At 38.8% G+C, this 14,921-nt stretch overlaps 1 protein-coding gene and 1 non-coding gene across 3 annotated transcripts in view; one reads left to right on the forward strand and one right to left on the reverse strand.

Moving 5' to 3' along the window:
- RMND5A (required for meiotic nuclear division 5 homolog A) overlaps nucleotides 1–14,921 on the reverse strand; it is a 69,032-nt gene that overhangs the window by 14,905 nt on the left and 39,206 nt on the right. For both annotated transcript variants that reach the window (XM_037168176.2, XM_053664555.1), the window contains exons 3-4: nucleotides 11,363–11,497; nucleotides 9,863–9,963 (exon numbers count right to left, since the gene is read on the reverse strand). In XM_037168176.2, coding sequence (XP_037024071.1) covers nucleotides 9,863–9,963; nucleotides 11,363–11,497 — 236 coding nt within the window. The remainder of the gene's footprint in view (nucleotides 1–9,862; nucleotides 9,964–11,362; nucleotides 11,498–14,921) is intronic.
- On the forward strand, nucleotides 1,283–1,419 carry LOC119034512 (small nucleolar RNA SNORA15). Its single transcript, XR_005079577.2, has one exon. It is a non-coding gene; the product is annotated as a small nucleolar RNA SNORA15 (small nucleolar RNA).

Consider the following 14,921-nt stretch of genomic DNA (forward strand, 5'->3'; position numbering starts at 1 on the left):
CAGAGGACAATGATGCCTCAGTCCCCATCAAAGTAGGCACCTTGGGGACCTCACACAGCTCTCCTAATCGCCATCAGCTGCCCTATCATATTTTCCTGAATTTTTCTTTTAAAAAATTTCCTGAATCTTATCCAGTCTGAAATCTCTTCCCTTTCAAAGGTGATTTTAGTTTTGGGCAAACCCAGAAGTTGCAGGGTGCCAAACCTGAGATGCAGCAGGGCTGAGTGACCTGAGTGACTTGATGTTTTGCCAAAAAACTGCACAAGACATGATGCATGAGTGGGTGTGTTGTCATGATAAAGCTGCCACTCACCAGCTGCCCATAGATGCAATCTTCTGAATCATCCACAGTTTCCACAGAGGACTGTTCAAGCTTAACACAAAATCTGATGCAAATCAGTTGCTCTATTTGCTCAGTCATCTGAACATGATGGCCACACAGTACACATGCTCACTCAACAGTGTCTACTGCCCCCACTGACCAGGATAGTGAAGTCATTATTGTTCATGATGCACATTCCAGTCCATTCTCCTTGGCTGCCAGGTTACATTGATGTCATGCAAACCATTCCCATTATATTAACAATGGCTGGACTCTTATCAGACAGACCCCATATATTTTACTGATTTAGCTGTTACAATTCTCCCAACTTTTCCCCCTTTGCCCACCCCAACCAAGCATTCCACACTCCCTTATGCAGAATACACCCCTTTGTTAATGTTAATGGGTCATGCATACAATTTCTTTGGCTATTCCATTTCCTGTACTGTACTTTACATCCCCATAACTATTCCGGGACTCCCATTCGGTATACCCTCACCTCTTCACCCATTCCCTCACATCCCCCCATCCTGGAAACCAACAAACAACTCTGTGTACATGATTCTGCCCGTGGTATTCTTGTTTCCTTAGTTTTTCAGATTCAATTGTTGGTAGGTAATATGTTTATTTGCCATTTTATTGTTCATAGTTTTGATCATCTTCTTTTTCTTAAGTCCCTTTACCATTTCATATAATAATGGTTTGGTGATGATAAACTCCTTTAGTTTTTTCTTGTCTGGGAATCTATCTGCCCTTTGATTCTAAATGATACCTTTGCTGGGTATCATTTGATATCACTGCTAGAGCAATCTTGGCTGAAGGTCCCCGATTCTCATGACTGAATCATTTTTTTTCCAATTCCTTCTAGCCTGCAAAGTTTAAGAAGTCAGCTGATAGTCTTATGGGCATTCCCCTATAGATAACCCACTGCTTTTCTCTTGCTGCTTTTAAGATTTTAAGGCTTGGCTGAATACTGTGTTCTTTTTGTCAGTAGTTTACACAGTCAGACACCACACAAAAGTAAAGTCTTCCCTTTAAAGTGGCTATGATGGTATGCCAAGTGTCTTCATAGCACATCATTACTTTTAAAAATTTTCTCTTTACCTTTAACCATTGGCATTTTAATTATGATGTGTCTTGGAGTGGGCCTCTTGCATCCATCTTGTTTGGGACTATGTGCTTCCTGGACTTACATGTCTACTTCTTTACCAAATTAGGGAAATTTCCTTTCATTATTTTTTTCAAATAGATTTCCAATTTCCTTTTCTTTCTTTTCTCCTTTGGGCACCTCCATGATGCAAATGTTGGTACATTTTAAGTTGTCTCAGAGGTTCCTTACAGTATCTTCGGTTTTTTGGATTCTTTTTTCTTCTTCTTCTGTACCATTCTTGGATGAAGCCAAGAATCAAAGCAATGATATGCCCAGGTCTTTTTTAGCCTGTTGAGGTACTAAGTTTCTTGAGCATCCTTTTAACCAGTGTTTTAAATTGTACATCTAATAAATTGCTCATCTCCATTTCATTTAGTTTTTCTGGAGTTTTTATCTGTTCTTTCATTTGGGCCATGTTTCTTTGTCTCTTCATTTTGGTAGCCTCCCTGTGTTTGTTTCTTAATGTTAGGTCGAACTGCTATGACTATCTTTGTTGCATGGCCTAAAGTAGCAGGTGTCCTGTAGGGTCCAGTGGCACTGCCTCCCCTATTACCCAAGCTGGGTACTCGAGGTGCACCCTTCTGGTGAGCTGTGTATACCCTCTCCTTGCAGTTGAGCTTTGATTGCTGTTGGCAGATCGATGGGAGAGATTTACCCAGTCAGTTACAAGGACTGGCTGTGACTACTGACCACCAACTTCCATCCTCTGTGGAGGATCAGCTGTGCAAAGGGGCAGGGTGGTGGTGTTCTGATGTAGTCTGCAGTTGTCCACTGGGTGCACAAGCTCTGGAGTTTTCTGGGTGGTGCAGGCCAGGGTCAGCTACCACCTGTGTTCCACCCAGGGCCACCAAGAATGAGCTACAAAAGCAATCTTCAGGTGACTGCTATTTGTGCTGGACTTGAAAGTTCCCAGGGGAGGCCAAACTGTGATCCAAAGCTGACTGCTGCTAATGCCAGGCCTGGGGCTATTTAGCCAGATGTATGGTGGCTCGCTGAGGCTGGTTGTCGCTTGAGAAAATTTAGGAAGATGTGAAGTCTGAGCTGAGATTAGCCATTCATACAGAAAAGCCACTGTTAACAGCTTGGGTGGGCTGTAAATTGGGTAGGTCAGAGCTTCTTTAGGATTTCCCCATGACGGTGCAAACCATGTGAGCCAGGTTGATAGAGTCTCAGATACACCCCCCACCTGCCAGCTCTGTGGCTCTGTTGGGGAAGGGTCCAGAAAAGGAACAATGCCCTCTGCCCACTTTTCTGTTTCAGAAAAATCTGTCCCCCCAGCTCTTACTCTGATGGCAGACACTAGTTCCTCCCCATATGCCACTAGATCCTTTCAAGCTGCTACCCTGGTATTGGAGCTCAGAGGGAGTGGGTCTAAGTCCATGTGTGGACCCTTTAAGAGGCACTGTTTGGGAATCAGTAGAGTTCATATGACTGATTTAAACACCACTGGTTTTTAAAGTCAGTAGTTATGTAGGCTTATCTTCCTGGCACTGGAACCCTAGGCTGGGGTGCCTGGTATGGGCCCGGGGCTCCTAGCTCCTGAGATATCCCTCCCGAATTTTTACCCACCACACATGGGGATGGAGCCAGCCCATTCCACGTCTCCATGTCACTTAACAATCTGGATGGATATGGTTTCTTTGTATACTTGTCAGACTTCCATTCACCTTGATTTCTGATGATTCTGGTGATGTGTGTTCTATTGTGAAGTTGTAATTTTGACGTGGTTGTGCAAGGAAGCAAGCTGTGTTTACCTATGCCTCTTCTTGACCAGAAGTCTGATCTGTTTTCTTTCAATGAAGTTAATAACTTCAACACTTTGGCCTGAATGTTAGTTAAACTGATGGAGCTGTTTCTGTCTTTTTTTAAGTCTTCAATCCAAAGCAGAATATATGATCCATCGTTTAAACCACAAGGAGCTTTCTATTTCCTGTGCAATTTTAATTATAAGATGTTGAAGCACACTTGATTTTTATATTCATTAAACTGTTTCCATATGCTTTATACCATAGCTTCACGCAGGCCTAGGTTTCATTACAGCTTCACTTTGTTGTTTTTACTTTCAAATCTTTCTAATAACATTCAATTAAACTTCTAGTAATTCAGTTTTTGTTGACCACGTCTCTTTCAGTAATCCATTTCTAGAATGTTACATGGGTTTATCACTGGGAGATAGGTACCAACACAACCACAGGCTTGCTGTTAGAGAGTGCAATACATAACAGATGCAGAGTGACCCAATCACTGAAGACTTAGAAGTGATGTGACTGATGGTGATCACAATGCACACCTGTTATTTATATAGTGATTTGTAGACTGAAGAGATGACATAGAAGTTCTGCAATCATTCACAGTTAACATATATTATGGTAACTGAAATTTGAACTGTGTTGTCGGAGAACCAGTGTTATTCAAACTGTGGCACATAAAATTTGGGCTTATTATACAGAGAGGGTTGTCCATAGGCTCAATAGAGAGAACATAGGGATCTTAGAGGCAAGAGATTACTTTATAAAGACAAGGAAGGCTCACAGCGGTACAATAAAGAAAGATATAAATTTGAGGAACTGATCAAGTTTGGGATTCTATGTTCTGGATCTGGAAGAATAGAAAAAAAAAAATGAGATTAGTTTTCCATTTTCCACCAAGATGTCTACCCCTCCACTCTTCCTTTTTTTAAGGCAAAGGAAGGCTAGGCCGGAAAACCAAAGGGTTTATGCCGGGAAGGGATAATATGCAAGCAGTGAATGAAGAAAGCAGTGGTTGTCCAACAGGATAAATTAAAGCCATCAGTCATGTAGTATGAAAAATTAAAGAAGGAAAATAGGCCCACTGAGAATAGAATGAAGGTAGAGAGGTATAGGCCAAGAAAAACATGCAAAGATGTTCAGATAATCTGGTCTAGCAACTTGCATTACCATCAATAGTGATGTGTCCAGGTGAATTAAAGCTAGTCCAGTGAGAAAGTTTGTTCCCTCTACAAAATTAAAAGCCTTTCTCCCAACATAGGTGCTAGTTAATTTTTTACAAAAGTACAAACACAAGTTGAGTAGCTGAGAGTAGAGTTAAAAAATTCAAGGCCCAGGCTGAATTACCATACTTTCTATAACTTTCCTAATAATCCACTGAACTTTAGATATTCTTTGTTTGAACCTCTTGCATGGCTCACTGTATAATCGGTAGGATGGTTTCTGGTCTCATAAGGCAGGGGCTGTGTCTTGCTCATCTTCTCACACCCCCTACTTTGAATGGGGTATACAGATAAGGAGTACAGGTCAGAATAATCAACTATTCTTGGACTTAAATCTAGCTCTGCAGTGTGAATCTGGGGAATCTACTACCTAATTCTCTAAGCCTATTTCCTTACTATTAAATGGGGGCACTTAGAAGGGTTGTGGGCATTAAAAGAGGGGACTGGTTAAAGCACTGTACACAGAGACTGGCACGAAAAGACACTCATTAATAACTACTTAGTATGTGTTTACTGAATGGATGTACTGGGACCATTCTTCAAAGTCATATTTTCAGTAAGAAAATTGTATTTAAGATGATATATTTTTAAAAGTTACATGGGCACTTCCATGTAACACTCTGTGCCACTTTAATTTTTACAGAAGCAACTGGGTGAAAACATGACAATGTGCATGTATGAGTTAATCTCCTTCAAAAATGTTTCAAGTTTTCTTAGCTAGAAGTTCACACTGAGTATTTGGGTATTTGATTCATGGAGCAAAAATGGGGGTAAAAGATAGTCACAAGGTTAATGCACCTTGTAACAACCAAATCGAAAACCTGCAAAGCACAAAACTATAATCAGAACCAAAAGTTTAACCCACTGTCTACAAAGCACTAGAAAACATGACCAAAAAGAGAAAAACCTAGTTAGAGATTTGAGGATACAGGATACTACAGTCTGGATAATGGCATTTCTAGCAGAACACTTTTGATTTTTAATTTTTAATAAACCAATCACCACTACAGCATAAACCAGCAAGCTAGTAAACATTCAGTTATATTATAACTTTACTGTGATTTTCTTAAAAAAAAATCTGCTCCCAAATCTCCAACGTAGGCTAGGAGAGCATCATCAGCTTTGGAACCATTCGTTTTTGGAAAAATACTGCAGACAAAGAGATGACACCCATTAAGGTCACAATGTCACAATTATCTATCTCTGTTCACTGCCCCTGCATCCTCCAGACCTTTTGGGTTTCTTCCATAAAAAGACCCTAAAACAGTAAGACTTACTTATTAGCAACCCACATCTACCAGTTACACCCCACAGAAACACTAAGCATTAATTATCCTACTTGTCAGGTCTCTAAAAAGACTTGGCATATTGTTAGCTCCACATTTAGAATTTCCGTATCATTCCAAAAATAATTAAAACAAGACTCCACCTTCACAGTTTGCTGTTCTCCCCCAGGAATCTAACTGACAGAATTAATCTGCTTTTCTCCCTCCTCTCACAATTTGGCCTATCTGTGCTGGTGTCTATTTCTGGTAATAGTGAAATAAATAGCCTCTTGCCTATTCCCACAGTACACTCCACTACAACCTGCCACTACATTTTTCAAGGCTTACGACTATCTCCTTTTTCTAGTTTCCTTTAGGGTATATTCCTGGGGGTAAAAAATGAAGTTCAGGGAAATGAGTGACATTTATTCACTCCACAGGTGTGGACCTGGCTGATCATTAACTGGTGACTAAATCGAGTGCATAAAAATTCAGAGAATTGCAAAAATGATGAAAATCAAAGTTCAGTCAAAAGTTAGGAACCCTATAAACTTTGCTTTTAGAGACCAAAATGGATAGCTAACATATTATTTGAAAGATTTTCAATGGTAATTTCTCATTGAGTCCATTGAGTCTCATTGAGTCACTGGAATTGATAACATCTTACTCATCTCAGAACTAGTGTGAATCTTCGACCCCAACATGGCATTTAAGAAAACACACAAACTATAAAATTACAAATTTAAATCTACTTAAAAACACAATACACACACTTTTAACTTTACATGAGTTTCTCAGAAATGTAGTTTGGTAAATGTGCCTAATAGGAGGTGTGGCAGGGGCCACCCCACTGATCAGCACAGTTCTGTAAACTGGTGGTTTTTAATACAGTACTTAAATATAACATTGCCTTATTTACTGCCAGTTTCCTACCACGAAACCCAGAGATTTTATTAACCTAATAATAGACCGGCATTTTACAAGCACTAAACTCCAGTGTCTTTCTTCTCAACTCCCTGTCCTGGCCTAGTCTAACTCCCTCTTTAAAACAATTCCATGGATAGTTTATTTCAATTTCCCCTTATTTTTACAGAGATTCTCAATTTCTCTATTGTCATGGCTTGCCTGTTCAATTCCATGGTGAGAAGATATCCAGATGAGTGTTGGCCAAGCCTATTCTTCCTCCCGAGGAGTATCTACTGTCTTAGAACTTCATTTAAATTTTGCCAGCAACAAACATAAAACAGACCATGGAAAATGATATTATTACCCCAAATATGTTTTTCCCTCTTGGCCTTTACATTCCATTGTGTTATCTTCCCTTCTGTATCCTTTCCATTGGGCAGGGCGCACAAACTCAGAAATATGAAGGCAGGAACAAAAAGTAGGCAGCCTCCTGATCTGTAAGTGTAATTACCTGTTCTTCTGCCATTTCTCTACCACATCACTATTCTTTTCTGCCTTCTTTCCATTGTCTCTCACTATTTGCAATTACTAGCTAATACTCTCCAGACTTCCTTCTCATTTAGCCCTTCCATGGCCTCTGTCCATATTAATTTTTTTGGCTGGCCTGTCTCTTCAACTGCCTAGGCTGCCTGGAAGGAACTACTGCAGCCTCTCACCTTCCTCTTTCCCTTCTTGGGTGGTTCCATACGCTTTCCTCCCAACAGGTACAAAAAGAAGATGCCACACAACTGAAAGATATTTTCCCCTTATATCTGAACCACAGCTCCCCAAAGTGATATCCTACATTTTTCAACTTCTGCTACATGCAGAGTAAATTTTCTCTACCTCACCCATAAAAGATACTAAGTAAATACTGCTTATATCCAGTGGTAATAGGCAAGAATCGGAAAAGTTTGAGTTGTTGTTAAGAGAGATTTCCATTAAACTATCATTTTCCAAACTTATATTCCATAAAACTCCAATTTTGTGGGTTTTAATAGGCATTGTGGGAGTGTGGGTAGACAAGGATTCTTCAGTCAAATATGCATGGGGAACACTGGGTACAAAATTTAGTGAGTTTCTTTAGGATTACCGATGGACCATCTAATATACCAAAGTAATTCTCTTACAGGAGAGTATTAAGGAAATATTTTGTGAAGCATTTATCATACAACCTTTGACTCCATATCTTTTGTTTTTCAGGGAGTATGTTTCAGGCCTTAATTCCTCCTCTGTAAAATGAATACCTACTTCATAGAATTATTATGAGGATTATAAGTTAATATATGTAAAACATCTGTTAAAATAATTATGTTAAAGTACATAGTAATGCATGTTAAGTACCTAGAACAATGCTAAGCACATTATAAGTACTCGACACTATAATTATCACTACATTCCCCCATGTTGGTATATATAATAACATGGCAATAGTCCCAGAAAAGTGAAATGAGAAAACTTTTACTGTAATTTACACTGTTACCACCAACTGGGTAGAACAAGCCTTCCCTTTGTCTGAAAGGCATTGCTTGAGGCTGTAACAGGAAACATTCACAGAAATATCTAATGTGTTAGATACTTCTACACAGTATAACTACACATACTACTACTTCAACATACTTATCAGTAAGACATTTAGATCTTATAGAAAAAGAACAAAGTTAAAAGGGTCTTATCAATTTCCTTCATTCCAAAAGGAAAAGGCCTTGAATACTTGGCTGAGGATGTCCAAACACTCAGCACCATCTCTGGTACATAGTAAACACTCAATAAAAGTTTGATGAAAAGCCTGAGAAATTAATGGATAAATAAATACTACCTTGAATAACTCATATATTATTTCCAAATCACTATATAACATCTGGAAAACCCATATATTTTTATTAGGTTCTCTCACTCCCCTTTATAGATGTTTTATCTATATGAAATATGAAAGGAGACAGAAGAGCGGTTGCCACACTTTATTTAAGAGGTATTAGAGGTATATGAATTTAATCTTCCAGGTGTATCACAATCTGAAATCTGCTTTTAAAAAATCAAAAAATTATACTATGCATCACAGCCAATGGTACCATTTAAGTAATATCTATCTTCAAAAATATAGTACCTACTTAACTCATATTTAATTTATGCAGGAATTTATAATTTATAAATTTACACAGAAATTTATCTATCACTACCTGTTTATCTGGGCTGGTTTAAGAATGCTATAAAAATAAGTTATAAAAATTAAATAGGTTAGTAGAAAAATATTCATTTTATGAAATCGACAAAGATCTTCCAAACAATTTCTTTCTGGTTACAATAGTCTCAAATACTGCCAATTTTAAAATACTTAGAATACTTAGGATCCTAAGACCATGATCTCACAACAATATCACTGTTTCTATCAGCTACTTTCTTCCTTTTAGGGGCTTTTCTCTCACCCTCCTTTCTTTCTTTCAATAAATAACCCAGTAATCCTCACATTAAAAAATTCTAGGACAAGGGTCAGCAAACTATGGTCAGGGGCCAAATATGGCTTGCTGCTCATTTTGTATGCCAGATGGCCAAGCTAGTTTTTTTTTACATTTTGAAAGGGTTGTAAAATAAAACAAAGAAGAACATGTGATGGAAACTTTATGTGACTTGCAAAGCTTAAAATACTTACTATCTGGCCCTTTACAAAAATATTTGCTGACTCACTCTAGGATGGTATTTATCACGGCTTAGTAATTTCAGATAATTCATAGCAATAACAAGTTCACAGTAAATAATTAAATTTAACAGTGGTAATTAGAATAGAACTCCATCATAGCAATCTTTGCTCTCTTTACACATACAACTTAGCTCCAATTATACTGTTTTTTAGAATACTAGCATAGAACCTGGCCCATTATGGAAGTTCAAATATCAAACCCAGACTGTCCGAACAACAGTGCTCAGTTATAATACTAGTCTAAAGTGATAGTATAGCCTGGATACAGGCTATTCCCTTTCTCTCATGGGAATTCAGATCACCTGATAAGTGAAGTAAGCTCTAAGCAGTCCTCATATTACACATCTCCCATATTCCCTTAGCTAAAAGAAAAAAAAATAATTCTCCCTTAATTTCTCTGATATATACCCCAGGTGTGACACAGATCTCAAAATCTCTAATGTGTTTTCTAAAAAGTTTTCTTACAGAGTTCTCTCAAAGTATTCAAAAGAAAACAAACTCAGTAACTTACTCCAGAGCAGGTCTCAAAACTCTGACTTTTAATGCTTCTAATATTCGATTTAACTCCACAAATGGTTCTTTCTGACTGGGGTCTACAGAAAGACCAGATTCCTGAAAAAAATAGAAACAACTTTTGTTAGCAATAATTGGGATAAAGAGATATACTAAAAGCATATTACAAATTAAATATGGGACAAACCATTCAAGATCTTTCTTTTTAACATGTATTTCTATGGCAAAGACTGATGACTGAGACCCATTATCATTCTTTCTCCTTTTCCGAAGTAGTAGAACCCCTAAATTTTAGCTGGGCATATAGTCATATGGAATAAAGCTGGGTATGATGCAACAAAAAGTTCTGGCCAATGAACTATAAGCATGTACTCTTTGCCCCTTCCTGGAATACTAAAAGGTACAGTTCTCACTGGTATACTAGACCACGAGGACAGGGGACAGCTCAGAAACAGGACAGCTGCAAGAGCCTTGGTCCCTAAGAGCTTCATGGGGCATAGCTACTATAGTATATGCTGTAGATGACTTACTACCTCCTATTTCTGTGCAAAAAGAAAATTGTTTAAGCCAATGGTATTTTGGGTATTTGTTACTTATAAACAAACTTAATCCTAAATGACAATTTACTTCAGGAACTTTATATAGACAAACATAATTCTCATAAAGTACAGAGAAAGTCCTGAGTTACAGTTTATGTTTAAAATATAAAAGGACTAGAGGTTTTGTTTATAAACTAGCCTTCGATTATTTAATCCTTACAGTCTTTCAACAGAAAATACAATAAAAAGACTACTCTGCTTTTTGGCTAAGATCAAGTATAAATTTTCAAATTTATGAGAAAATACAATAGTGCATGGTAGCAAAGGACACAATTTGAAGATGCATAAATTTGGGACTGAATCCTACCTAGTTACTTTATTAAGAACCTGTATGGTGTTAAGAAAATTTCTGCTCCAGACCTCAGATGCTATCTCCCAGGAGGACTGCCATGAGAAATAAAGGTAAGTGGTAAGTACTCAGTGCTTGGCAGCTGCTACCATTATGATTAGATCGTATTTGGTAAACTGTTCTGAGATCCCTACACTTATGTCTAATAGAAATAAAAGACAAATGATACCCATCTGAAGTAAATTTTAGCTTTCAATTCATTTGATAAACTTCTACAAGTTGGGCTAGAACAGAAGGACAGACATGCACCTCTTTGTTCTTTTCTATACTAACCATCCCTGTTAAAAGAGTAAATGAAAACAGTAGCATCCCTTCTCATAACTTTGTTAAGGACTCAGAACCAACATTTTGGGGCAGGAATAAGGAAATAATCCAATAAAGAAGTTCTAGGATTATTAATTTTTTCCAATTATAAAAACGATCTAGTAAAATGAGGTCAGTCCTGATAATTAAAATACTAAAAATCTATCTATGGCTAAAAGAAGATTCAAAACTCCACAAAGAGCTCCTCTGTTTCTTTGTCACCTTCTCACAGCTGGCACACCGTTACCTGGCAGAGCTCCTCGGCTACATCCAGCATTCCTTGTCGAAAGAAGTGCTCCACCATCACCTCATTGAGCAGCCTCTGGCTGTCTGCCTGCCAGCAGCCATCTATTCCCACACTGCTTATGTCAGAATCAAAATTCTGAAAAAAAAAAAAGAAAGTAACTCGTGAATTGATTAGGATGCATCACTGTACACAATTTTCAACCCATCTAAAAGAAAGGATGGCCTTCATTTCACTCTGTGATACCCCCAATAAGTACCCAATTCAAATTCATCTGTAGCCCATGACAGGAAGTAGTTTTCCATTGCTCCCTTCTAAAACTTGACACTCACTGGTTACTGCTGAGAGAGTAAACAGGTGATGTTTTAGAGGGCATTTTGCAAAAACATATAAATTTAATAATGATTTCTGTGAGTAACTGATTTCTAGGCATTATACAATAGCAATTATTTTCAGAGGTGCATAGTGATGCCTGAAAAATCATGTTCAATGCAGTGCTAATAGGATAAAAAAAAGGAGTGAAAACCCATATGCTCAACACAGAATTAGTTAAATAATCTAACCTGACAACAACTGCAGTGCCAAGGTGGGGAATGGAGGTAGGGGCCTGACCAGGTGGTTAAGAAAGCAGGCTCTGGAGCCAATCTACCTGGACTTGAATCCTGGTTCTATCCTTTACCAACTGTGTGATCTTGGCCACATTACACAAGGTTTTTGAGCCTCAGCTTCCTTACCTTAAGGAAGGGCTGCACTGCATCCTCTCAAAATTTCTGTGTTGAAATCCTAACTCCCAATATATACCAAGTTAAAATGAGGTCTTTAGGGTGGGTCCTAATCCATTAGGATTGGTATTCTAATTTTTAAAAAAACAGGAAATTAGGACACAGACAAGTACAGAGGGAAGACCGTGTGTAATGGACTGAATGTCTGTGTGTCCCCTCCGCCCCAATTCCTACACTGAAAGCCTAACCGCATATGACTATTGTCTGTAAGGAGGTGATAAAAGTTAAATGAAGTTGTAAACAGGAAAAACAAGGAAGAAACACAAGAGCACGTGTTCTTGCACGCTCTCCCCCGCCTTCTTCTCCCTACCACTCCCCACCCTGAGGATGTGGTGAGAAGGCAGTAATCAATCAGCATGCCAAAAAGGAGGTTGTCTGCCCTCAATAGATTGAAATAAGTTGGCTAGGACCTTGATCTTGGACTTCTCAGTCTCCAGAATTGTGAGAAATAAATTTTTTGTTGTTTAAACTACCTAGTCTATGGTATTGTAAAATGTCATAAGCTGACTAAGACACCATGTGAAGACACAAGAAGAAGATGCCTGTCTACAACCCAAGCAGAGAAGCTTCAGACAAAAGCAACCCTGCCAACACCTTGATCCTGAATTTCTAGTCTCCAAGATTGCGAAAAATAAATGTTTGTTTAAGTCACCTCATCTGTGGTACTGTTACAGCAGCCCTAGCAAACTAATACACTCCCATACTGGTTAAATGAAATGGTAGTCGCTACTATTTTAGTATTACTATTCACAATTAAAAAGTGAGGTTCATTACTGTGTCTGTACTAACATGTAAAAATGCCCCCGATACTTTAAGTAAAAAAAAAAGCAGCCTCTACAAAATTATGACCCCATTTTTATTGTTGTTGCTGTTTAAAAAAAAAAAAAAGAACACCTGCAAATGCTTAAGAAAAAATATGCAAGAATGTACATTAAAGTATTAGCAGAAACTACCACTAGAGATTACCACTCTCCACACACACAAAAAAATTCTTTTCATAATTCAGTTCTGGATAAGATCAAGTAAGCACACTCTACCCTGTCTCTCCCACTGAATGCAGTTATACAATCAGGACAGAATAAATAAAGCAGCTATTTGGGGACACTAAAAAGTGAACAGTAGTACATGGATTGAGGAAGAAGGTCATAGAACTGGTAGTAAGCTTACTACTTCTCTCTCCTCCAGATCTCAGGTGGATGCAATGCAGCCAAAACCCAGAACTCAGTGCCCAGGATGTGAAGAGAGAGCTCTAGGGAAAGCCATTTGGTTCTGCCATAAGGAAGAGGAATGGGCTTTCCCACCACTCAGAAAATAAGGGAAACTGCATGCTTTTTACCACTCCCTTTATTTTCTTCCACCTCTAGCTCAAGGCAGTCTGCAGGTATATTCATTTTCTATTGCAACTTAAAACAACACAATTTTATTATCTCACAGCTCTGTAGGTCAGAAATCCAATAGACTCAGGTATTTCTCTGCTCCAGGTCCCACAAAGCTGAAATACAGGTGGCAATGATCTGGCCTCTATCAGGAATCTGGAAAGAAACCAATTTCTAGGCTCACTGAGGCTGCTGCCAGAACTGTCCCACGCAGTTGTAGGGCTGGAGTCCCTGTTTCCTCACTGACTACAGTAGGGGTTGTTCTCAGTTCCTAAAGGCTACCCACATTCCAGGTCTCATGCCCCTTCTATTTTCAAACCCAATGACAGAAGTGACATCCCTCTCACACTTTGAATCTCCCTGCCCACTTCTGCTGCTTTTAAGGGCTCATGGTATTACATTGGGCCCACGTAAATAATCTCCCCATAAAAAAAATATTTTATCTATTTATTTTTAGAGAGAGGGGATGAGAAGGAGAAAGAGGGGGAGAGAAACATCAATGTGTGGTTTCCTCTCACATATCCCCTACTGGGAATGGAACCTGCGACCCTTTGCTTCACAGGCCCGTGCTCAATCCACTGAGCTACACCAGCCAAGGCTAATCTCCCCATTTTAAGGCCAATTATTTAGTAATCCTAATTATATCTGCCAAGTCCCTTCACAGCAGTACCTAGATTAATGTTTGACTGAATAACAAGGGAACAGGAATCTTGGGAAGGCAGCTTTAGAACTCTGCCCACCACAGCAGGCTATCTAAAGCTCTGAAAGCAGGGGTCCTTTCCAGTCACAGGAGTTGTGGTCCTGAGAGGGGGGAAACCCCTAATGCATCTTTGCTCACTGTCCTTCCACTATCTAGGCCCAGATACAAACACCACAGCTTTCTGGCCAGATTACCAAAATAGTAGGCCTAGAGGACCATAAAGTACCAGAAAGACACAGAGAGGGAAGAACTTAGAAAAGTGACCCCTTGAAGTTCTTTATGAATCCTCAGCTTATACTTGAGTTGCACATGCATGGTTATGACCCTAAGCAGCATACCACAGACTTTGAAAACTAAGCTAGGGGACAGACCTGGTTTCCAAGTCCTAAAATGGCTATTGGTTGGCACACAAACAGGACACAATGAAATAGCTCTGTAACAGCTTTGTAAACAAAGCTGACACTGAAACTACAACTCAGAGAAGACTGGCCACAACCTGTGTAATGAACCTACCTCCAGGTCAACTGCACACTAAAACAAAAATATCAACATTTGCCAAAGAATTTAAACAAAACCTAGAGTCTCATAACAGGACATTAAAAATGTCCAGGATACACATTTCACACAAAAGCAGACTACACATTCTTTTGAAGTGCATATGGAACATTTTCCAGGATACATCACATGGTAGGCCAAAAAATAAT

The sequence above is a fragment of the Artibeus jamaicensis genome, unplaced genomic scaffold (assembly GCF_021234435.1).
Source record: "Artibeus jamaicensis isolate MK-2021 breed Jamaican fruit bat unplaced genomic scaffold, CSHL_Jam_final contig_384, whole genome shotgun sequence".
In the NCBI taxonomy this organism is placed as follows: Eukaryota; Metazoa; Chordata; class Mammalia; order Chiroptera; family Phyllostomidae; genus Artibeus; species Artibeus jamaicensis.